Source organism: Simochromis diagramma, unplaced genomic scaffold (genome assembly GCF_900408965.1).
Source record: "Simochromis diagramma unplaced genomic scaffold, fSimDia1.1 OVJJ01000208.1, whole genome shotgun sequence".
NCBI classification, from domain to species: Eukaryota; Metazoa; Chordata; class Actinopteri; order Cichliformes; family Cichlidae; genus Simochromis; species Simochromis diagramma.
Window position 1 is genome coordinate 3220380 of NW_024386789.1, and position 22145 is coordinate 3242524.

At 44.3% G+C, this 22145-nt stretch overlaps 2 protein-coding genes across 2 annotated transcripts; one reads left to right on the top strand and one right to left on the bottom strand.

Annotated features, from left to right (window-relative positions):
* Positions 1-1680: 1680 nt before the first annotated feature.
* Positions 1681-7232, top strand: ccdc78 (coiled-coil domain containing 78). The gene is made up of 7 exons (XM_040023452.1): positions 1681-1949; positions 2094-2219; positions 2299-2495; positions 2816-2990; positions 3826-3869; positions 3972-4053; positions 4159-7232. The coding sequence occupies exons 1-7, from the start codon at positions 1794-1796 to the stop codon at positions 4288-4290; spliced, it is 912 nt and encodes a 303-aa protein (XP_039879386.1). The 5' UTR covers positions 1681-1793; the 3' UTR covers positions 4291-7232.
* Positions 7233-14372: 7140 nt separating this feature from the next.
* metrn (meteorin, glial cell differentiation regulator) lies at positions 14373-19396 on the bottom strand. Its single transcript, XM_040023454.1, has 4 exons — positions 18944-19396; positions 17854-18287; positions 16488-16547; positions 14373-16087 (listed from the first exon to the last, which is right to left on the bottom strand). The coding sequence occupies exons 1-4, from the start codon at positions 19048-19050 to the stop codon at positions 15774-15776; spliced, it is 915 nt and encodes a 304-aa protein (XP_039879388.1). The 5' UTR covers positions 19051-19396; the 3' UTR covers positions 14373-15773.
* Positions 19397-22145: the final 2749 nt, after the last annotated feature.

Below are 22145 nucleotides of genomic sequence, written 5' to 3' on the forward strand. Positions count from 1 at the left end.
TGAGTGAGATACCTGATCTCCTTTAACCCAGCCACAACTGGCTGTGTGCCCATGTGGTGCACAGCCAACCAATCAATTGATCAATTAATGATACTCCTGATCGTAACTGTTATATTTATAGAGCACACCTGTCCACAGAATTCTAACCTTTCCAAAGAACGTCAGGGACAGGATTTTACACCTGCACAAGGCTGGAATGAGCTACAAGACCATCAGCAAAGAAGCTTGGTGTGAAGGTGACAACTGCTTGTGGGATCTTGTAAGGGCCCCTATGCACATGTGTAGGCAAACTTATCTGTTTGATTCAGAGAAGTCTTGGCAGAAAAGTTGTGTGGTCAGATGAAACCAAAATTGACCCGTCATGTTTGGAGGGAGGGAAATGCTGAGTATAACTTAAAGGACACCGTCCCCACAGTCGAGCACAGGGAGGTGGAGGCATTATACTTTGGCGCTGTTTTTCAGGGGATCAAATAATTATTTCCCCCTCTGTATAAAATGTGTGCGTGTATAGTTGCGGTGGCGTGGCAAATACGAGCGTGTCCTCACCAAAGTGGGCTACCTGGAGACCAGACTGAGCCACCTGGCCAGCTCCAACACAGACCTGTCCTGCAGGCTGGTCCAGAGTGAAGAGGAAAGACTGAAGGTGCGTTAAACAAACATGAGTCATAATTTAATTGTGAGTGTATACTACAGAACTAACCTTTTTATTTTCTCTCCCAATGTCTGTTTAGATCTATAAGGAGCTTGTAGAGGAGAAAATTAAGGCTAATAAGATAAGAGAACAGTATGAAGAAGAGACATTTGAGCTGAAAACCAAGGTGAGGGTTTTTCTACAAATCCTTCCACAACAAGACTGCTGGCAGGATCATCCTGAATCACCTTTTCTACACTTTTTTTCCTTCTCACTCTGGTTAGGTACTTAACCAAGAAGGTGTGATAACAGAGCTGGAAATAGAGCGAGACAGGTTGCTCAGGGAACTGCAGTCCACTGAGACATGCCTGAAAGGGAAAGAGACTAGTGGCCAGGACTTGACTGAGGAATATGCCACACTAAAGAAGAACTACCAGATTCTGGCTGAGGTCCACGATAAAGAATTAGCCAAGAGTGGAGCGCTCACAGCAGAGCTGCTGGTGCTGGCCCAGGCCCAGGACGCCCTCCGCAGGCAGCTGGAGGAGCAGCATCAATGTGTGAAGACCAGCACCGAAGGTCTTCATGGGGAGCTAGACAGGGTGCGGGCTTTGATCACCCGCATGTCACATGACACAGTCAAGGTGAGGCAGTAAATATCGAGCTCCACCATAAGGAGCAACTTTAAGTTGTTAGAATTAGAATACAGATTCTCATGTTTTGTTATGTTGTTCATTTGAAATGCTTGTATGTTGTATTGACAGCCTGAGGAACAAGCAGAGATGGAGAAGGAGCAAAAAAGCATGCAGAAAACTGTGAGTCCTTAAGTTTCAAAATAGTAACCGTCGAAGTTTATAAGTCTCTGACTGCCTCACTCAGCTTTTGCATTCATCTTCCTCACGTAGCTGCTTGAAAACCAAGATGAGATCAAAGACAAGCTGGAGGAAATGAAGAGCAGCTACAAGGAGCAGCAGAAGAAACTGGAGGAGAGAGTGTGCGAGTGTTTGTCATTTACTTGTGCAAAAGCTCAATGAAAATAAAAGATCATTATCTTTGCATTTCCAGTCAGGATGTAGTGCGTCCCAGTGTTTGCCCCACATGCATCTGCTTTGTGGTTGCCTCTTTGATTTTTTTCTGCTAAGCTGTGGCTTTACTTGCTCTGTGCATGTGTGATGTGGTCTCTTTGCTTCTTCTCTGTGGATTTGTGCTCTCTTGTGGTCGTGGCCTGTGTTTGGTCACCAGGGTGGCGATGGGTAAAGAGCACCAGCAGATCCACAGAGCGATGCACGTTAGCCAGCAGAAAGTCTCTGAGCAGAGTGCGGTGAGCATTCCTGGTTATTACCACTGTTTATATGCTGATTTGTAATGCTGTGATAACTTTTTATATCCATCCCTTGCTCTGTTTAAACTTTAAACTTTATAGGTGGGGGGTAATGATGTTCTGTATGTGCTGTTTCCTTTGAAGGCCCTGATGTGCTCTCAGAGACAATTAAAGGAGGCAGAGGAGGAGAACTCCAAGCTGCAGCTGCAGGTGAAAGAGCTGATTGAGGAATATCGCACGAGGCTCGTGTGCTACTTACAGGACATAGCTGTGAGTAACGGCACACACAAAGCAGGTTTGATAGTAAGACGTGGCAGTATTGATAAGACCTCTGCTCTGTGTAATCCAGGACTACATCGATGGGCTTGAAGAAAGTAAAAGGCCGTCAGAGCCGAGTAAGATGAGAGGATTCATCGACAGCATGCTGCAGGATGTTCGTTTATCCTACAGGGCGAGGGAGGAGCAGCTCGCCACTGCTGCTCGCTTGTATAAGAAGAGACTACAGAGGATCACCCAAACTCATCATGCCCTCCTGATTGCATACAGGTGATGCTTTCTTTGTTTCATTCCTATTTGTTTAGACGTGATTGTTTATGAGCTGCAGTTTAACAATGGTCTGATCCACTTACTAAAATGTATTGTAGTGTGTATGAAAACATTCCCATAATTAGAGACAGCATGTAGGACATGCTAAATCTTGCACATAGAGCATAATATAACACGACTACTTTGGATTATTTTGTTGCAAAGTTATTCTAACCCGGCAATGTCCGATCTTTGTTTGAAGTCTGTGGGCGGGGCTGAACTCAAGCACTGCCATCAGCGGTGTAATAATACCTGGTTTGTTCCTACATGATGGTCTTTAGGCTTCAGAGGGAGCAGATCTTGGCCAAACCAGAGAATGGTCTTGATCCCGGACCTCCAGAAGCCCACTTCAACTTGGAGCCAACTGAACTGAAAGATGCAATGGAGAAGGAGCTCCAACAACTGCACCAGGACAAAGCAAGGCTGGAAGGTCAGCTGCAGGCGGCCTGGGAGCAGGTAGCACAAAGCAAAAGTCTGCTTTGAAGTGGAATGATTTGCTTTTGTTTTGTCTCGTGAGTGCTTATTTTCGGTCTGTAGGGAGTCGTCTTTGTTTCCATACTTCCCGTATTAAGCCAGAGACTTTCTTTTGTTGGGAGTGGTGATACTGAAAATATTGACTTTAAAGTTTGTGCTGCTGTTTCACTGCTGCAGAGGTGGATTCGGATCATGTAACAGCACTCATATATAAAATTCGCTGCTCTGAATCAGTTTTGTTTCTGCCTTGGTGCCATGCAGAGCCGATTTTACTTAAATACGCTTTCAGAAAAAATAACTATTTGAGAACATGAGTGTAAATCAGAGAAATACTCACTGACTTCTCTAAAATGAGAAGTTTAGACTTGTTTCCAGTTTAAGGAAAGATTACACTTACTGACACCTTTATTATTGTTCAACTACTTGTTAACACAAAAATCAATTAGCCAATCATAGGGCAGCAATTTAATGCATTTAAGTATAGAGTCATAGTCAAGACAAGAAGTTTAAACTCAGGATAAACTTAAAAACGATGGGCTGCACCAGCAGAAGACCACAGTGAGCAAAGAACAGGAAACTGGGGCTGCAATTCACATAAGATCCCCGAAAACTGGACAAAAGAAAAACATTTCCTGGTCTGAGAAGTCTTGAGCCTGTTGCTAGTCTCTGAACCTTGCATAAAAACAAGGTGAAAGCATGGATCCATTCTGCCTTGTATCAGCTGTTCAGACTGGTAGTGGTGGTATAATGGTGTGAGTGATATATTTTCATACAGAGAGGATCATTCCTGATCTTAAGCCTGACTTTTCCGTTTTAGGTGGCTACGTTCAAAATACCCATGCAAAATGTAAACCGTCAGCAGTGAGTGTCACTATTTTTTTTTCTTGCTCTTATTTTTATCAGACAAATGTGGTCAGCTGTGCATTTTGTCAAATAAATGTTTGAAAAATGTGACTTTACCAGGCTGGACAAACCGGAGCAGCGATTCGAAGAATCCTGTGGTGACATAAGAAAACAGCTGAAGGAGCCCACTGACTCCACGCCGGTAAACAAATCACTATTTTCAGCTTTTTATACTGTCTGATTACATACTTAATATAAAACAAAATGCTAGTAAAAGGTTATTTGAAGATTTCATTCCTTCAAACAGGTGTCCTTTGAGAAGGAGCGTGCCCTTCTCATGACCAGAGCGACAGTTGCAGAGGCTCAGGTGCTGGAGTTGCAGGACTATATTGAAAAGCACCTGAGCAGGTCAGGAAGTAGCTTGATGTGTAGGTTATAAAACGTCGGCTCTCAGACGCATGCTACATTGGTCTTGACTACTGATTGCAGGTATGAACAAGAGATCGCACATCTGCGCGGATTACACAGGACAGTAGAGGAGGCGGGGCGTTCCCAAAGCGCCAAATCAGCTCAATGCTAAGGAAACAAGTAATAAAATTAAAACATCAAAATAAAATTAAATATATAACATTATGAATTTGTAAAATTCTCTTTTTTTTTCTCAGATCTCAATATACTCAGTATACGTGTATTTAAATAGCTCATTTTAAGCATTTAAACCTGTCCCATCAGTAGGTGGTGCTGCGAGCACTGATGGTCCCCGCTATGAAAGCGCCCGTCCTCTCAAAGAATCTGGCCTTGAGAAAAAAATGCCTGGAATGTTTGTAGAGCTTATGTCAATTTCACGAGCTCGGGAGAAGAAAGCGTTGTGACAATGAGGGGTCACCGTGGTGAGAATAATGTCATTACATGTTACCCAGACACATACACGCCTGTGAATGCTTTCCCCTCAATACAGCATTGAGAACTGTCAGGCAGACAAGCCAGGCTTTTTGCAGAATGAGGGTTCATATTTATAACCTCAGTGATGGTGTGAATGGGCAGCTATTCCCTTTAAATCCCTTTAACAGTGAAAGGGTCTGCTTTTCTTTTCTTGTGAGATTGGTGGCTGGGTGTCCTGCCACAGTTCACAGGCAGAACTTTAAAATTATAAAAGTCTCTTTAGCGGTTTTTTGAAATAAGAAAAAAAACCAATGTCAAACTTTACGTTGAAATTTTTTTTTTAAATGTTCATGCTACCGTACTGTAGAGGAAATGATGAGAAAAGAAGAGATTGAAGGAGTCATACGCATGTCACCCCAATTCCCATTTCTGGGGGCATGCCAGCCATGGGAGAGAAAGAGGGGGGGCAGGGGTGTGAAAGTTTGAGAGGAATGGGAAGTGGGATTTTGTTAGTAATGTATTACACTCCCAGGGCCCTGGGAAAAGGGGTAGGGGGTGTTCAGCTTTGGGTCTGTGCCAACATAGTCACTGTGCCAAAACGCTGGGCGCTGGAGACCACTCCTCTCTATCTGTGGGAGAGCCGTCTGTGGGAAAATCAAATCCAGGTTTGCCGCTCGGCCACCGGTCGTAATGCGTAAGCGCAGATACCTCCGCAAACTTGCACAAAATTAATTTGCTCTTAGTAAATAAATAAAGAGCACGCAGTGGAGATTGTAACATAGCAAGTGCAGAGCGCTCTGCTGCACCACAGCTGGTCCCCGAGGCAATGTGCCAGGACCCCCCCCTTAAGATGGGAAATTTTGACTCCATAGTATGTGAGCTGCCATTTATCTGCTGCCACATATGTGACCGCTATTATGAAGTAAAAACTGGCCATAACCGTTATTAGATTAGATTTAGATTGTAGACATCTAAATGGAAAATTTCATTCATGGGAACTAACAAGTAAAATATGGCAAAGGCTTTGATTAAATAGTATAAATGAGTGTCACAAGAAGGATTGGTTGGTAGTTATTTTAATGTAACAGCTGCGTTAAACCACACAGAAATCCCCTTAATGGCTTAGTGAAGAGTCTGGCTGACAGTAAAATACAGAAAAAAATGTTAATGACTTTTTTCCAGTTGAAGTGGAGGCAAAGTGCCTGCTTCCTGCAAAACCTCCAAAAATACGAGCAGTTAGACAAACTGTAAACTAAACACAAATGAGTTTATGTGAATCCGGTGCTCAGTTGATGAGAAAGCTCTTTGTGAGGTTAATATGAGCTCATGGGGAGAAGCAATCATTCAAATGAATCCACCATCAGTGTGATGGGCCTTTTGTCTTTTCAGTTATAGTGATATTTCTCTTAGAAGGATTATAAAAACTTCTATTTATAGCAATTTTCAGACCCTTAAAAAGAAGTGAGCAACAGAGTCAATTTCTTATTGATATAACACAAATGTGTACGAGCGTGCAACCCGAGGAGTCACCCCCTGGTGGCCATTGGAAACAATGTTGTTTGAAGGCAATTGTACTTTGGGTTCCTTTTTAGACGTGGGTGCCAGTCCAAGGCTGCTGCCTGCAGAGGCTATGAAAGGCCCCAGTCGCCCACGAAAGCAGTCAGTGACCATCTGGCAACCACCGGTCGCGAGGGAAAAAATGTATTCCTCGACTGGCTGGCAAGTGACTGATGGAAGTTGATGCCAGTCGCTGTGAAATTGATTGCTAAGGCCTCTGTCACACTGTGCTAGAGACCAGTCTGTGACCCCCTGGAAACAACAGGTTGCTAAGGAAAAATGTACAAGTGGTTGGTGAAAAGTTCCTGAAGGTTTCACAAGGTGAAACTGGTAGAGAGTTATATGGTGCTTTGTTTGCTAGCAGACTGGAAGATGGCACTTTTGCCTCACAGCAAGAAGGTCTTGGGTTTGAATCCACCCTCTGGTCGGGGCCTTTCTCTGTGGGTGGAGTTTGCATGTTCTCTCTTCCTCTCACAGTCCAATGACATGCAGTTAGTGGGGTTAGTAGGTTAAGTGTTTGGTGTAAGGTGTTGGGGTTAGGTGACTTGTCCAGCGTGTGCCCTGCCTCTTGCCTCATGGTAGCTGGGATAGGCTACAGCCCCCTCACAACCCTGAACTGGATAAGTAGAAGTGGATGGATGGACTGCTAGCATCTGCCAGCAAACACTTGCCAATGGTTTGGGAAATGCACATTTTTCCCTAGCAACTAGAGGTCACTGACTGGTCTCTAGGCCTGCATGACCAAGGCTGATGGGTGTAATGGGTTAGACTGCAGCATTTTAGATTTCAGCATCAAAATCCAAACTGAACGAACTCTGTTATTTCTGATCAGGGGTGAACAGTTTAAATGCCACAAAGACGAAATTTATTTCAGTTAAATTATGATACATTCTTTAATATTTCTACTTTACTGATACCAAATTAAAACTGTGATTAACACATCCGAGCTCATTTAACACTTTATCTCCCTTTTTCTGTCTTTTTAGGCACACACAATCATATACACAATAATTTATGATTTCAAATTTATTTCAATTTTTTTTTTATGTTCATGACATATTTATTTTGTTTCTGTGTCTGGGTTTCTTGGTGAATTGTGAATGAAGAAAATGCTGTGTTTCAATAATTTTAAAAAGTTCTGTTTAAAGTTACCCACGCATCAATATCATTTATATTGTCGACAGAAGGTTGCGTCACATTCACGCAGCAACTATAGGAGTGCATGGACCATTATCACTGAGCTTTACATGGAATCATTGCAATGCAGGACCATGACCTAATCAACATTAGCAACTGCATGGAAACATATGATGCTTATTTACGTTCCCTACACTCTTCTGTTTTGTCGATGATACTTTGGGTGCACATTTGTTTTGGTGGTGGGAAAGTGGTGAAAAGGTTGCACGAATGTGTCGTTCTGAGGATGGGAAGTGGGGTGTAGCGATGCGGAGGAAGTACCTCACATGGCTCGCGATGGGCCGCTCGTCAAGAGCCCCTTTGTTTTAGGAGGTTAATGCCTAATTGATACAAGCTTAATGAGAGTGGGCTGTGTGTGAGCCTGGGGTGGAGGGGGTTGGTGGTGGTGGTGGGGGTGCTGCACGGCCCTGCCGTAATTGGAACGGACAAGCCTTGTGTGGTCGAGGGGTGTACGGGGAATGGATTTCTGGGAACGCAAGGAAAGTTGAGGAAGAGTGGGAATGAGGAAGAAAAAGTGACAATGAGTGCGAGGAATGTGGGAGAAAAATCTGGTGTGATAGTGAGAGCATCGCGAGATCATGAGAAAGAAATGTAGTGACGATGGGGGGGGGACTCGCTGTTCTCATGGATGTTTAGTGCTAATGGAGGTCATTGGAACTTTATTGTTTTACAAGCTTCCCATAAATCGCTCGTGCAGTGTACGATACAACAACTGCAGACCTACCAACATCAACTGTAACCGTTCTCTGAGACACCTGTCGTTTCTGATGAGCTGTCTTTTCACCCCCTCTTTCAGTCTGACAGTCTGAGACTATTCACGCAAGAGTCCTCAGCTTCCCTCCAGACAAGCTTTCAGTATGAAGGCTGGAGAGGCATTAAGAGGGAGGAGGGAAGGGGGCAGGAGAGGGGTGCACAGAAGAGACGAGCCGTGCACTTTAGAAACCTTGAAGAATTAGGACTGAAGGCTTTGGAGAGTCTGGGTGGCTGCAAGAAAAGGGGGTTAAAAAAAATTGTAAACGGGTCCTGGTTGCATAACTATAAAGATGAGAGGGAAAGCAAGATTTCATAAATTGAGCTTAAGCTGGGTGTGCTTCAAACAGCCGTGCTAAATGATGATAGAGTGAGTGTGGAAGACTGGAGAGGAGGAACGGTTACAGTACGGGTGAGAAAGACGGGAGGGAGGCGGCTCGATGAACAGGAGTGAGTGAGAATGAGGCTGAGTGTCGGTGAGGGAAGGAGAGAAGGGCAGACCCTCTGCGTTCCCACACTCAGCAGGTTCCCACAGTAGACCCAGCTAATCCCTGTCTTAATTGGGGGAGAATTCCAGCGCACATGTTCCCCTGGAATGAGCAGGGAAACTCGGGGAGCATCTGACACATCAGACAAGCTGCAGCGGCTGAGCTGATGCACAGTGTGCCAGTGCACTTTGTTGGAATATAAACACACCGCCCGACTGTCAGCACATCTGATGCATAAATGCTTTCACAAGTTACACTTTTTTCCCCCTCCCCACCCTTTTCACTCCGTCCAGCGCGAGAAGTGTTCTCGGCAGCCACTTAGCATCGCTTTAACCACATTCCAAGAGTTAAAATTGTGATTTTATGAATGTTAAAAGCAGGCGTTGGTACTTCAAGACTTTCACGCTTTCAAATGTTTGGGTTTCACTGAATTCCAGGAGCAATTTTTAGTCACGACAAGTTTCTGTGTTACGTCTCTGAGTTTAAGGATGTTTGGCTGCTGGTGATATTGTTGAAAGGAATACACTGAAGCTCCAGTTTGGACTCGGGAGCTAGACAATGCAATAGGTCTAGGCTGCTTCCCATGATACAGTGATGAATGTTTCTTTTTCATTCAACCGTTTTTTCTCAGCATGTGTTTATACACACACATATTTGCAAGATAGTCTTCATTTTGTTACAGTAAGAGAAACAGTGGTTGGAGACCGTGGAGCGACCAAAATAATGGGTGACTGACTGTATTAAGGCTAATGATTATACAGGTGGAGGCCAATACAGGCAGCTGTAAGCGATGTCTGTCTGCGATGCCTCACCTCAGCTAAACTGATAACCAGACCTCCCGACTGGGTTTGTGATGTTGGTACCTGTGGTTGGAGCATTCTTAAAGCAACTAACTGACAGGTGGTCTGACTAAATAACAATATAAATAAATCGAAATATTTGTTCTAGTTTTGCTGAATAGTATTTTTTTGTACATTAGATTAATTACAGTAAATAAATGAGGTCTCTGCTTCTTTTTTTAAATATCACAGTAATTAACTTCTTTAAAAATCTATTGTTAGAAAGTATCATGGGTTTTTCAGCTAGCTTTCAACTAGCGAAATGCTAGAAGTGCTCATAGTAAGACTAGTATAAGATGGTAAGACTAGATTTTAGTGAAGGATTGTACGTATGAAAAAATGATCACTTGGTACTAGACTCAGTGTTTTATAATGAACCCCCACCACACACGCACACATGCACACACACACGCCTTTCTGCTGAAGAACCTGTGCTTTCTGCAGGTTTAGTTTTTAAAGCATGACGTTTACATTCACACCTACCTTGCATCGTGTGTGGCTGATGGTGCAAAGGTATTAGTGTAAGGAGGCTTTGAACTTCTTTGTCAAGCTTTGATTTAATTTTTTTCCCTCATTTTAATCAATACTCAGCTGTTTCTGCTCGTGGAACACAATCGACCCCTAACATGAAAGCGTCTGAGGGTGTGCACCACTATTCTCATTTTTTGGATTATTTTGTCTACTGCCTCTCACGTGATGGCCGGCTTCACCCTTCCCTCGAGGAAGGCTGTTCTGAACAACTATAAACACCATTCAACTTAAAGAGATGACCTTCTGATTTTTAGCTTTCCAAATACTAAAACATAGAAGATGTAACATTATGTATTAATATGCCCTTATGTTAAAAGCTGGCTATTTTCTGTGACATGCAGGACATAGGTTGGAAATCAAAACCTTACACCAAAGCTAGAGAACCTCGAGAAGCAAGACAAAACGACAATTTTTCATTATTTTTCGACTGATATCGACTAAATTTCTGTGTCAAGCTACTTGTTTTTCCTCAGTGGAAATAGACAGGTTTTACAGCCCTGTGCACCAAATGTATCTGCTGACAAATCCTGCCTCGAAGCTGTGTTGGGCAAGAGAACATTGCAAGGAGATACTAGTAACACAACAAAACTGCAGTTTCGCTCCTGCCTACCTCTTTCCTTAATAAACAGTTCGAACAATAGGTATAGTGCAATACGTCTCTGAGGAGGTAACCCAAGACAGCTACTCCACGGAGCAAGATAACAGGCGAAAAAAGCCCAAAACAAAATAAAGAGCAAAAGGAGAGGCAGGCAGTGCTGCGCTGCAAGATTAGATGGGAGAAAGATAGAGTGGGTGGGCACTTTGTGAGAGAAGAATTCAGCTAATCTTCTGGGGAAGTTTCTCCCTTTTGTGTTGACAATCAGAGAGCTTTTTGTCAGAAAACCATAATCCTGTTGGTTAATTGGGAGCGTTTAAAGGCCCGGCTGAAAACAGGTGTATTTGTCTTTGGTGGGTCGACCCTCTGTCTGGAGTTTGTTATGAAGAAGGCTGACGTCAGCCGCACGAGGAGGCAAGACAAAGACATCAGTCGTCCTCCCGTAACACCGAATTCTGCTGCTATGTGAGGTTATTCCAGGAAACAACTGTGCAGAAATGCAAGTCACACCTCAAGCATGATCGCATCATAGTGAGAATATTTCAAAAAAGGACACTGTGATGTCATCTGCTGCTTGGCGCGCTCTTGGTTTGAAGCTGTAAGGCTGTCTTCCTGTATAGACTTCATGCCATAGGACACCAGTCTCAGAATAAGCCTCAAGTGGCCATTTGAGGAACTGCAGCTATTAGCTCCGGCGCTATAGTGATTTGAATTCAGATGTGAATTTTGTTCAAGTGCAGCAGAGGATGAATCCTAATCAGTCCATCTGCCATGTTTCTCGTCTTCCTTGAGCACTGAGTGACCCTAAGTGGCATTATTAAGGTGTGATGTCAGTGTGTGGAGGTTTTTGTGGTTGTACCCCCTGCTGGCGATGTCAGCCCCAGCTGTGTTCAGCTCGATGCGGTGCTAGCGAGCCTTCGCTGGAGGGGGTTGCAATTCATTCCCTCTGTCTTTTCTTACAATACTTTCTTTTTTGGCGGGAAAGCACCAAAGACGCTTCTTTGACCCAACTTGTGTTTCTTTGCGGCAGGGCCCGCCTCCAACCTCATACACCATGTCCACCCTGTCTTGATTGATTTTCAGTGCACATTTTGGAAGGGATTAAAGCCATCTGCAGCCTCTCGAGGAACAAAGGGTGCTACTCGCTCTCCACCCTTTAGCACTTCAGAGGGATAACATGGGCAGATAAACATGCTCTTGCACCGCTATACACTTGTTCTCTATTCTGCTTTGACCTCTCAACCCACCCAAACTGCCCACTCTACGTTTTTGTCTCCCAAATGTCGCTCCGCTCTGTGGACTTACCAGTTTTTCCAAAGTGCTCAGTGCAGAAAGATCGGTGATTTAAAAACACTGTTGCATGTTGCTGTAGAGGTTTTTCCATGCATATATCAGCATGGCATGAAGTGAAGTTTCCTTTTGGAAATCACCTCTTCCAGCTGTTACGGGGTGTTATGGGAACAAGAAATTGTCAGCTGGGAATCTGGGAAGCCAAAATGTGGTTATAGAAGTCTACAAGGACTCATCCTCAGCTGGTGCCGAGCTGATGGAGAGGCAGCAGGAATCACAACCACCGAGTCAAACAAAGAGGTGGATGGACCAAGTTTTGTATGAGCTAATGTTCAGTTACCGTGAACTATGGAACAACCATTTGCATCTGTGGGAAAATAAAGCACATTGAAATCCCTGGCTGTGTCTTCATCACTTCTTTGACCACCTAACGTGTGCAACAGTGTAACTCATCGCCTCAGCTTATACACCAGATAAAAAATGTAACAGCCTTTGGGATAGAGGCCGAAGAGCTTCAGAGGTCATTTAAGAGCCTTCAGCGCCGTTTGGCACAAAGAGACTGAGGTTTTAGATCGCTGTCAAGTGTGTGTCAGAGCATCGCAACCACTGTTTTGGATCTACGACAGCACAACAACCAGCAGCTGTGGACCCAAGTTATGGGAAAGATTAGATGACGAACCCGTGAAAAGACAGCTCCAGCGAGGGAAAAAGGATCCAGATGAAGGATTAGTGTGAGAAGCCGCACTTAGAGATCTGGCAGCGAGCGTACCGAAAGTTTGTGTAAGAAACGCAGCTGATGATCTGGCAGTTACACAACCACAGAGAGAGAAGCAAAGCTGGTTTCAGCTCTAATAAATAGCCAAAAACAAAACAAAGAAACCAGAAAAAACTACGTTATAACGCTGTAAGCAGTGCTGTTGAATATATTTAGGCCTTATGTTGCGATTGTGTCAAAAATCCCCAGAATCATTTCACATTAGGAAAACTACAAAACTACCTTCGGGGTTAATTTTAAGTTTGATTCATCCTCTGATTTTTTTTTTAAAGCTGGATAACAGGAAGAGCTTGTGCTGAGCCTCAGCAGTGGGTGGGGTGTTCTGCTGTGCTGTGTTTGGGCGCACCTTTCCCCCCGTCTGCACTCTCATCTCTGGAGCTTTGTCTCCGGCCACTTCCCTCTAAAGTCCGCACCCTGGAACACTCTCCCACTGCTTTGGATTCTCCTTTCTTGAGTGCTTCCTGCTTTGCTAAGCTGAGCATTGAAGGAGTCGCTGCCATCAAAAGAGGATATTTGACGACAATCCCCAAAGTCTTATTGGGATTTTTTTTTTCTGTTTGTGTGCATTTAAACTGAGCAGTGTAACTGTGCTGTGTAACTGTGTCCTTTTAAGGGTTCAACCTGGGGTCACAGACAAGTGACAACAATGCAGGAAGTTGAGCTTTGTCAAAATGTCACATGATGTATAGGTAGGGAATATAATTTGAGTGCTCTTTGTTTTGGCTTATCAGCTCTGCAGCAGTAAGCTCAGATGGACTGAAGGGGAGGGGGCTGAGTATTTTTATGTGTGTGTGTGTGAAGAGCCTGGCAGCTCGAGGCCACCCAGCCAAAGGATGTTATAAAGGGGCACTGAGGCAGTAAATGGTCGGGGAGGCTGGAGGTTCACTCACATCAGCTCCTTAGACAGTGGCGCCAAACCTGTGCCTTTCTACGGGAGTGCAGCCAGACGTGGGAAGCATTCTTTTCAATTAAACTTAAGCACCAGGTTAATTCCCCCAGCTGCTCTTTTCCACATGGCTTTACAGCTCACAGTAAATCTGAGAGTTTTCTGGAGGTGTTTATGCAGCAGTGATCACAGTGATTCCTCATCTATCCATGTTCCAAGCAACTCGACCTCTGAGCAGAGTGGAAAACACATTGCTTCGATTGTCTCCTCGTGCACACGCGGTCAGGATAAAGCAGGCGACTGTGTGGCACCTCAGCTCAGCCGGGCCTGCCGTGCCACTCCCTTAATGGCAATTTATTGCTTCCTGTCCTGAAAACGGGAGGCCGAAGACAACAGAATTCTTCTCGCTGTTTTTCGACCTTCCCTTCCCTTCCCTGTCCAAATACCCTCAGGGTCCCAAACAGTCCCTAAATCTCTCCACCCTTTCAGGCCCTCTCGCTCTCTTCGGCCACGCCATTTGTTCTGCGCTTTCAGGAATCTGATTCATGAGCACTTGGAGTGACTTATGTTCTGAGAAAAGGTAGCCACGGAAGAAGCCTTACATGCTCTAATGGAGGCTGACCAGTTTTAATGATTTGGTTCTAAGAGGATTAGGGAGCACGAAAAGCTCAGTAGAGTAAGAAAACCTTAAAAAGTTAAAGAAAAACACACAAACACACACATCTGAAATCTGCTTTTTTAACAGAATATTTTAATAACAGACAAACATAAAAATAATCCACAATACTGAGACAATACTTTTTTCATGCTTTTGTTTCTAGACTTTCTTATGAACATATTTACAATCACATTATATTCACATTTACACACAAAAATGGCAGTGTACGCATTAAAGGCATACCGTGTCAGCAGATTATGGTCATTTGGTACGAACCCCTCCTCCTTGCTGATATAGTGCACATCAGATCATTCTTTACAGAACTCATTTCACACATTAAATGCATATTTTATTGTTTTCTTGAGCTAGCCTCATCCAACCAGAGTAATGTCCTTCCAATGAGAGGTTTTTTACTTTTATCATCAGTGTATGAAGTTTGCTGATTATAAAAGGTCGAGTAGCGTTTACTTTCCATCAGTATGTGAGAGCAGAAAGCAGAACGCGATAGGACAACAGTCAGATTTACATCTGCTTTGGCAAGACTCAAGCAGCTTTGCTCTTTACGTTTAAATACTCTTCAAAATCAAAGGCAGTCCAGTCAGCTGTAGTTTTGCAGAAATATTGCATGCAAATTAAACACGTCTTATCTTACATGACTTCTAAAGTTTGCGTCTCCTCACGGAAGCAGAAACGAATCTCAGACAGGCTACAATAGGAAGGTGCTCTCTGCACTATATCGAGCTGTGAAACCTGCTCGGGTAGCCATAGCTTTGTTACTGTTGTACGTGCTCGCATTTATCTGAACATATATTAAATTCTCAGTTGTTTCACTATGCTACATATAGTTGCTTTTTTTTTTTTAAACATTTATTTGGTTTTCAGTGCTTGCAGCATCACACTTTCTAGATCATTCCCTTTCATTCAGTGCAAGTTGTTTTTAATGTTTCTCTTAGCGTGGACTTATATAATCTCCTTCATAAAACTAACACTGAAGACAAGTGTCACATTGTCCTGTTATTATCTGATAAAATACATTATGAATAGACCGCAGCAACACCTGTGTGGCGTACGCTCCACAGGATGTCAGCTGATAGCCTTGAGCTTTTTATAGAGCTTTTCTTTTTTTCCCTAAGTTTCAATGCGATGACTCTCAGTAGGCCTGAATTAATGGAAAGCTTTTTCATCATTACATCATTTTACTTTGACCATCTTTATGGCATCACTGCTTAAGCTTCGTTTCAGCCGTGTCCCCCCTCAGTGTCACGAAAACCACTGGGCTCTTTGCAACAAGTGACCGCGTATTGCACTGAAATGGTGTCTGAAAAGTCCATTTCACTCCTCAGGCCTTTGGGAAGGCTACGCGAGCCGACAGTCGCCCGTCTCGGCTTCTTCCCGAACGTGGAACAGGGCTGAGTTTGGCCTGGCGCTCAGCACAGCTTCCAATTTTGCGTAGCAGGCGAGCTGAGTTTTTGTCTCAGTCTACGGGCAGCTCGCATGGTATCTGCTGGGCTGCTTTGGCTATGGTGTAAGCCCTCTGGAAGTCCTTGTAGCGCGGAGCGCAGCCCAGCCAGGCCTCGCCGAAGTGGACTCGGCCGGTGAAAAGGAAGCTCCCGGGTCCGGGTTTGACGCCACACTGGAGCAGAGTCCTGATCTCGCCCCGGCTGCTCAGGCGGCTGTTCCCGGTGAACAGTGTGTACTTCTGGCGAAACACGCGGGTGGCGCTGACCTTGATCACGGCCGCTCTTAAGTTCTCGTCCTCCTCAACTGACTTGATGTTGCCTCGCACCACTGCAAATTAGGAGGATATTCAGGTTAACATTAAAGCTCATTTCCAGAATAATTGTCCAATGCATGTTTTAAGCCTTGGTTCAGACTCTGCGAGCTACCAACAGATAAAAAACCTTAAGAAGTCCCTGACCTGCGTACTAATCAGTGAACTTTTGTTCAGTCAGCTCTACTTCTCCTCAGCCCTTTACAGCTCAATCAGAGGCCTGCAGATTAGTCCACTACTCCTTCTCTAGGGGGGTGATGCTGGGGTTAGTCCACTATGGTGCCTAGGGGGGGGGGATTTGCTATTTCACCCTTAACCTTTCCTTTTTTTAAGGGGACATTTGGAGGCAACGTCTTTGAGCCAATCTCACGTCATTAAGATGCAGAGGTCTGGTTTGATGTATATGTAGTAACTTACCAAAATCACTGGTGCAAACAGCCATCAGAATCTCAGTGTTGTTGCAGGGTCTGCAGGCGTCTGGAGGGACAAAGAAAAGAAAAGAAAGCTGGAGTCATTTGGTGACCTTAGACAAGACTCTCAACTCCTGAAAGAAACCTGTAGGCTAATGTGCTTGAAATCAGGCAGTGCATTTGCAGATCACATGCAGAGGAATGTGATCCAAACCATAAACTGTGCAAAAAAAAAAAACAGCAACAAAGGGGAGAAAAACCTGTAACAAACAGCTGCTACTTTTCCAGTTGGCAGCGGAGGTCCAGAGGAGCTGTAAGGTGTGAGGCTCTCCTACCCCAGGCCAAATGAAACTTCCCCCCGTAAAGCCTTTCAGGGTGTCTGCAGTCACATCTCATCAAAGCCTAGACAGAGGCCAGGGAGAGGGGGGAGGACTTCAAAGAAGCCCGATCCAACTTCTTAGAAAATCCTGTACTTTTCAGTGGAGGCTTGACAGCTTTTATTGAGAACTAAAAAATACTTTAAAAAATAGTTTGGCGCCTTACTAAGACACTAAGATTCATAGCGGGTTTTACTGATCAGGCCCAGAAAAGCTTCAGACCAAAACTGTTTGCACTGATTCAACTGTGGAAAAAAAAAAGTTCTGGCATTTTTTTAAAAGTTCTCCTTGTGGTTCTTTGGAAAACCTCTTGATAAATGAGATTCCTTCCTCTCCAGTCCACAGCACCCCCCACTTCCAAACCTAATCAGTGTGTGCCCGTGTGAGTGTGTGTGTGGAGGGGGGGGGTAAACTCCTACAGACAAGAGGCAACTCAACAAAAGAGGGGAGCATCTCAGCTGGGCAGAGGCCTCCCTGTTGCCTAGACAACGGCAGTAATCCCAGAATACTCATGCGCCAGCCATTCAAAGGGCTCTGGACTCTGGAGAAAGCCCCACATACTGGGCTTTTGTACCCCTCCTCCCCACTTCACCGCTCCCCTTCTCCTACTTCAAACCCTTTGGGGGAAAAGTTTGGCCACTTCCTTCTCTCTGCACGGCCGTGGAAAGTCCATGCAGACCGCAGAGGCCTGTTCCCAGTTATGAATCATCCTCAAAGAGGATTTTATGGGGTAATAATATCGTCAGTGGTGAATCACAAACTCGCATCTGCCAATTTTACAGAAAGGAAACAAAAGACCTTTTACAGATTTAAGAACTGCATGCAGCTAAAGTACTATTTTGGACAAACCTGTGAACTTTAAGGTGTTACGCAGCCACTCATGGAGGAAATGTTGATTCATGAACACAAATAATATGAAGAAAGGTTCAAGCTTAAGCAAGACCCTCTTCAGCACCAACACGGCAGACCTCGTGCAACCTGCTCTCACCTACTCACCTTCAGTGCTAATAGGGTGGGAGTCCAGGGACAGGCGAGCTGTCCAGTCCCCTCTCAGCTCGTAGCGAAATGAGGCGATCCTCCTGCTGATGTCCTGATGCGGTGTAGCCTGCAGGAAGAGGGCCACCCTCTCCCCAGGCAGGCGGCTGAAGCAGCGCACCCTCGGCGGGGGGGAGGATTCCAGGCGGTCTCCTACCAGGAGCTCGAGGACCCCATCTCTCTCCAGGTAGAGCTGGGCTCCGTGGAACTCCTCAGAGGGCTTGACGCAGGCAGTGATGAGCCCAGAGCTGCTGCCGCTGGGGCCCACCACCATGGAGGGCAGGCGCGGAGACAGGGTGAGGCGCAGGGCTCCTTTGGGATAAAGCCAGTCCAGTGTGCCCTCGGAGCAGTGGAGAGAGATCTGCTCCACGCTGCCCTGCTGCTGGGACAAACCGCTGTGAGCAGGAGGAAAAGGGAGAGGAGACAAGGTTAAATAAAGTTTTTTTATGAAGTTTGTTCAGGCAGGCCAAACTTTCCTGAAACATCTGCACACAGCTGCAGGATGGAGGGAGAGGGGATTAAATGTGATCACTGCACATCAGCAATAAAAGTTTGATGTCTGGTGAATAAATGTCATTAAAAGTCAACTTTAGTTTCAGACAAGGCGCTGCCTACTAGCAGATCTGCAGAGATGATGACCCTGAGTGGCATCTACACTCAACTGTAGTGTTTAGAATTTATAAATATATGTAAAAAAAATTATATATATATTGAATACTGAAAACATGTCTGTAGTAAAGAGCAGCCTCCAACAGCTGCACATGTAGTGTATATTTTCTCCATGCATGTGATTTAATCTTTCAGTCTCCTGCCCGTCTGACCCTGCGTGCCTCCCGCAGACACCCCAGAGGCGCAATCGCAGCAGAGCCCCGCAAACATTTAAACTGCACCGCAGTGACAAGTCTCGACTTGTCGCATTCACTCAAACACCGACCACACGAACAGGAGGCACCTGTAAGCGTCTCTGAGCGGTCATTTTTAAATCCTCTTTTCCATCATGCCCAGTGAACACACACTCACACACACCACAGATCAAATGTGAAATACTTGCCTGCCTCTCCAGCTGCATTGGTCTTCGGAATAGTTTGAAAGGCTCACGTGGAAAAGGCAAAAAAGTAAAATCCACACTGCGTAAATCCAAACCCCAAAGCCGGGCATGTTGGATGGATGATGCAAAGTAAGGTGGAGGGGGAAAAAAAGATTATTCCAAACTGCCGATGTCCTAAATCTCAGTGAGTAAAAAAAAAAGGCTATAAAACAAATAATAATCTACCTCTGATAACCTCCATAACTTTGTACCCTCTTATCCTGATGCGTATGATAAGAGAATAAAGCTTCTGCACTCTCCGGGGCCGATGTGAGCGTGGAGGTGCGGAGCTCTGAACTTATCCCCCCTCAGGAGAACTTCACGGACCAATCAGAATGCAGCGAGAGAAACTTTAAACCACTCGCCCAGCAGAGGGGGCAGGGAGGGAGGTCTGACCCTGAGAGTGAGTAACTGTATGCAAGGATGGAACCGAGTAACAATTCACTATTGTGTCTGCATACAAGATACAAACGAACTGGCCTGAGTGAGGAGTGAGTGTACAGAAAGTACTGCAGTTTAAAAACACCCCCACCCCTCCTCCTCCACACACGACTGAGAAGTTTTATCACCTCCATTAGTTTCACTTCATCGTCACTTCTGCTTGTACTTCATTTAATATTTAATATTCTAAATAATATATATATATATATATATATATATATATATATATATATATATATATATATATATATATATATATATGAATAAAGTAAGTTTTTAGTGTATGTGTAGCTCAGAACAATGCTCTTACTTTTAAAGAAAGCTCTGCAGTTTTATTTCTCGGCCGAAGAACAGACACAACTCATGAATGCGAAGTAAAAGTCGGCGGATGGATACAAATATCGATCATACCAAAGCTGGTTTTGTGTTAAATTTTCTTTTTTGGAAAAGAAAAGCTATACCTCAAACATGCACCATTAACCTTTTTGTGTTGACTGCAGTGCCTATTTTATTTATAGCTTATAGCACATTTAAACAGCAGCAGAAGAAGAAGTGACCCCAAATTCTTTAGCGACATGCGTATTTACACAAAACCCAGTTTCAAACTACATGGAAAGCTGAAAGGTGTGTTTTGTTGTGTTAACTAATTATTGTAAATTTAAAAAAAATCACAGGGGTCATTAAAATGTGTTTGAATTTGAAAAGTAATGATGATTTATAGATTAGAAGTATCGGTATACTGGCCCTGTTTTTACTTGGCACAACACTGACGTTAAGGTCAAATATTTAAACGAGGCGGGATAAAAACTTGGCTAAAAGAAACATAGAAATAACGACTACTTTGTGAACGAGTTGAAAAGCTTGGTTTTGTGCAAAAAAAAGAAAGAAAAATCCCACTTTGTGGTGAAGCCATGGTTGTAAGATTTAAGCAAACACAGAACATGTTTATTCAAAGTTATAATTAAGTATATTTGTCTACTAAAAGCTTTTCAGTGCTCTGATTTATATTGTAGTTCAACCCTGCCCTGGCCCACTTCAAAGACCTCTAAATGTGCAGCGAATATGTAACACCTACTATTACAGAAGTAAATATCAGTTGAAACAGGGCAAAAGGGCAGACGTGCAGAGTAGTTCAATAACGCTGCCCTCATTTTCACACATATATGACGGTGATGAAGATCTAGCCACCTCTGCTGGTTGTGCCCTCTGCCCTCACCGCCCCCCCTCCGTGCTTCTCTTTCATGTCGCGGTACTTATAACCAAATCAAATATTCTTTTGTGCCAGTGCTGCCATCCATCTCCCTGAGCGAGTAGTTTTCTGTGGAAGTCCATGCATTCTTGCGCCCCTGTGTGTGTCTGTGTGCGTGTGTGCGCGTGTGATAAATGTCTAGACCCCTCCGATGGAGTTATGACAAGGCCTCAGAGCAACACAAAGGCACATGTGCAGAAATCCAGCTGCTTTATTGTCTGTGGCAGGACGGAGCTTTGCTGTCTGTCGGGCATTTCAAAGGAGCAGAGTTTAAAGCACAAAGCGATGGTGGTGGTGGTGAGCTGGTGAAAGACACATGAATATATTTAGTACCTAAACTTAGTTATAAACTTCAAAGACGTGCCACTGCATCCACGTGTGCACAGTCAGGTTTGCACACTTCCACATGTACATGTCTGTTAAAACAAAAGCTACACACACGCCTCGTGACCTTGTTATGACCTCAGCTGGAGTTACATCCAGCCTGGATCACATTCAGCGCTTTTATGTGATGTGGCTATATGTGGTTTTCTTTTTTTCTTTTTTGATGTGCAGCACTAAAATAAAACCAACAGCGTGAAATAACTCGAGCTGTGTCCAAAGCTAAGATTCTGGCCTTTTGATTTTCTTTCTGTCTCCATCACATATTTTTAAAGTAAGCACTTAACCTGTGCGGCAAAGATGTGGCATTACTCGGCACGCCGATTTCACAGGACCCTTGTGTTTGACGCACACAGCGAAAGAACAACAAATTACATAAGCTGCAATCAAACCGTGTGAGCGAGTTACGATTAAAGGTCACGTTGTGTACGTGAACCGACCGACCTGGTTGCTTCCGTCCTGCATCCAGAACAATGCCATCTTTGACTGTAATGAAACACTGCCTGTTTGTCCTCATACTTTAACCACTGAACCAGATTCCCGCAATGGTTCCTGTCCCTTCTCTCCCTCTCTCTGTGCTTCTGCTGCTGCGTTCTCACCAGCATGCCAATGTGAATGTCTTCAAACAGTGCTGTTGTATAGATACGAGACTTTGCGTGCATGTGTTAGTCCTGTGTCTGTTTGCTTGGTAATCCTGTACTCCTCTGTAAGGGGGGACTTCCCAAACACAGAGAGGATGTAGTGGCAGTGTGGTGTTAGTGGTATTTACGGGGCCTTGACATTCTGTAACTTTCTCTCACTGTCTCTTCTCGCTGCTACGGACATAATGACAGGGGTTTAAAAAAGAAGAAGTGAGCAAGAACCACTTAGATGATGTCATATTGGGATTCTAGTGTGAAAAAAGGGGCCTACAGATTTACAATAGGAGGAAAGTGAGTGTAAAGTATGGATAAAGCCTGTATAAAAGCAGAAAGACACACAGCTTAATCGACATCTTACAAATTTATACAGCTTTATCACCACTTTCAATTCGTTTTGATGACTTTGATCATATTGGAGCACCACAAGAACCCTGAGCTTTGGACGTTGGTGGTA

Excerpts from the sequence above, each read along its gene's own strand:
- metrn (XM_040023454.1), bottom strand. The coding sequence starts at position 19,050 with ATGCCCGGCTTTGGGGTTTGGATTTACGCAGTGTGGATTTTACTTTTT. Across the intron at positions 18,288-18,943 it reads CAATGCAGCTGGAGAGGCAG|CGGTTTGTCCCAGCAGCAGG; the intron begins GCAAGTATTTCA and ends TCCTGCTCACAG. Across the intron at positions 16,548-17,853 it reads CCACCCTATTAGCACTGAAG|ACGCCTGCAGACCCTGCAAC; the intron begins GTGAGTAGGTGA and ends TTGTCCCTCCAG.
- ccdc78 (XM_040023452.1), top strand. The coding sequence starts at position 1,794 with ATGTGTGATGTGGTCTCTTTGCTTCTTCTCTGTGGATTTGTGCTCTCT. Across the intron at positions 2,496-2,815 it reads GCCCTCCTGATTGCATACAG|GCTTCAGAGGGAGCAGATCT; the intron begins GTGATGCTTTCT and ends GATGGTCTTTAG. Across the intron at positions 4,054-4,158 it reads AGCCCACTGACTCCACGCCG|GTGTCCTTTGAGAAGGAGCG; the intron begins GTAAACAAATCA and ends TCCTTCAAACAG.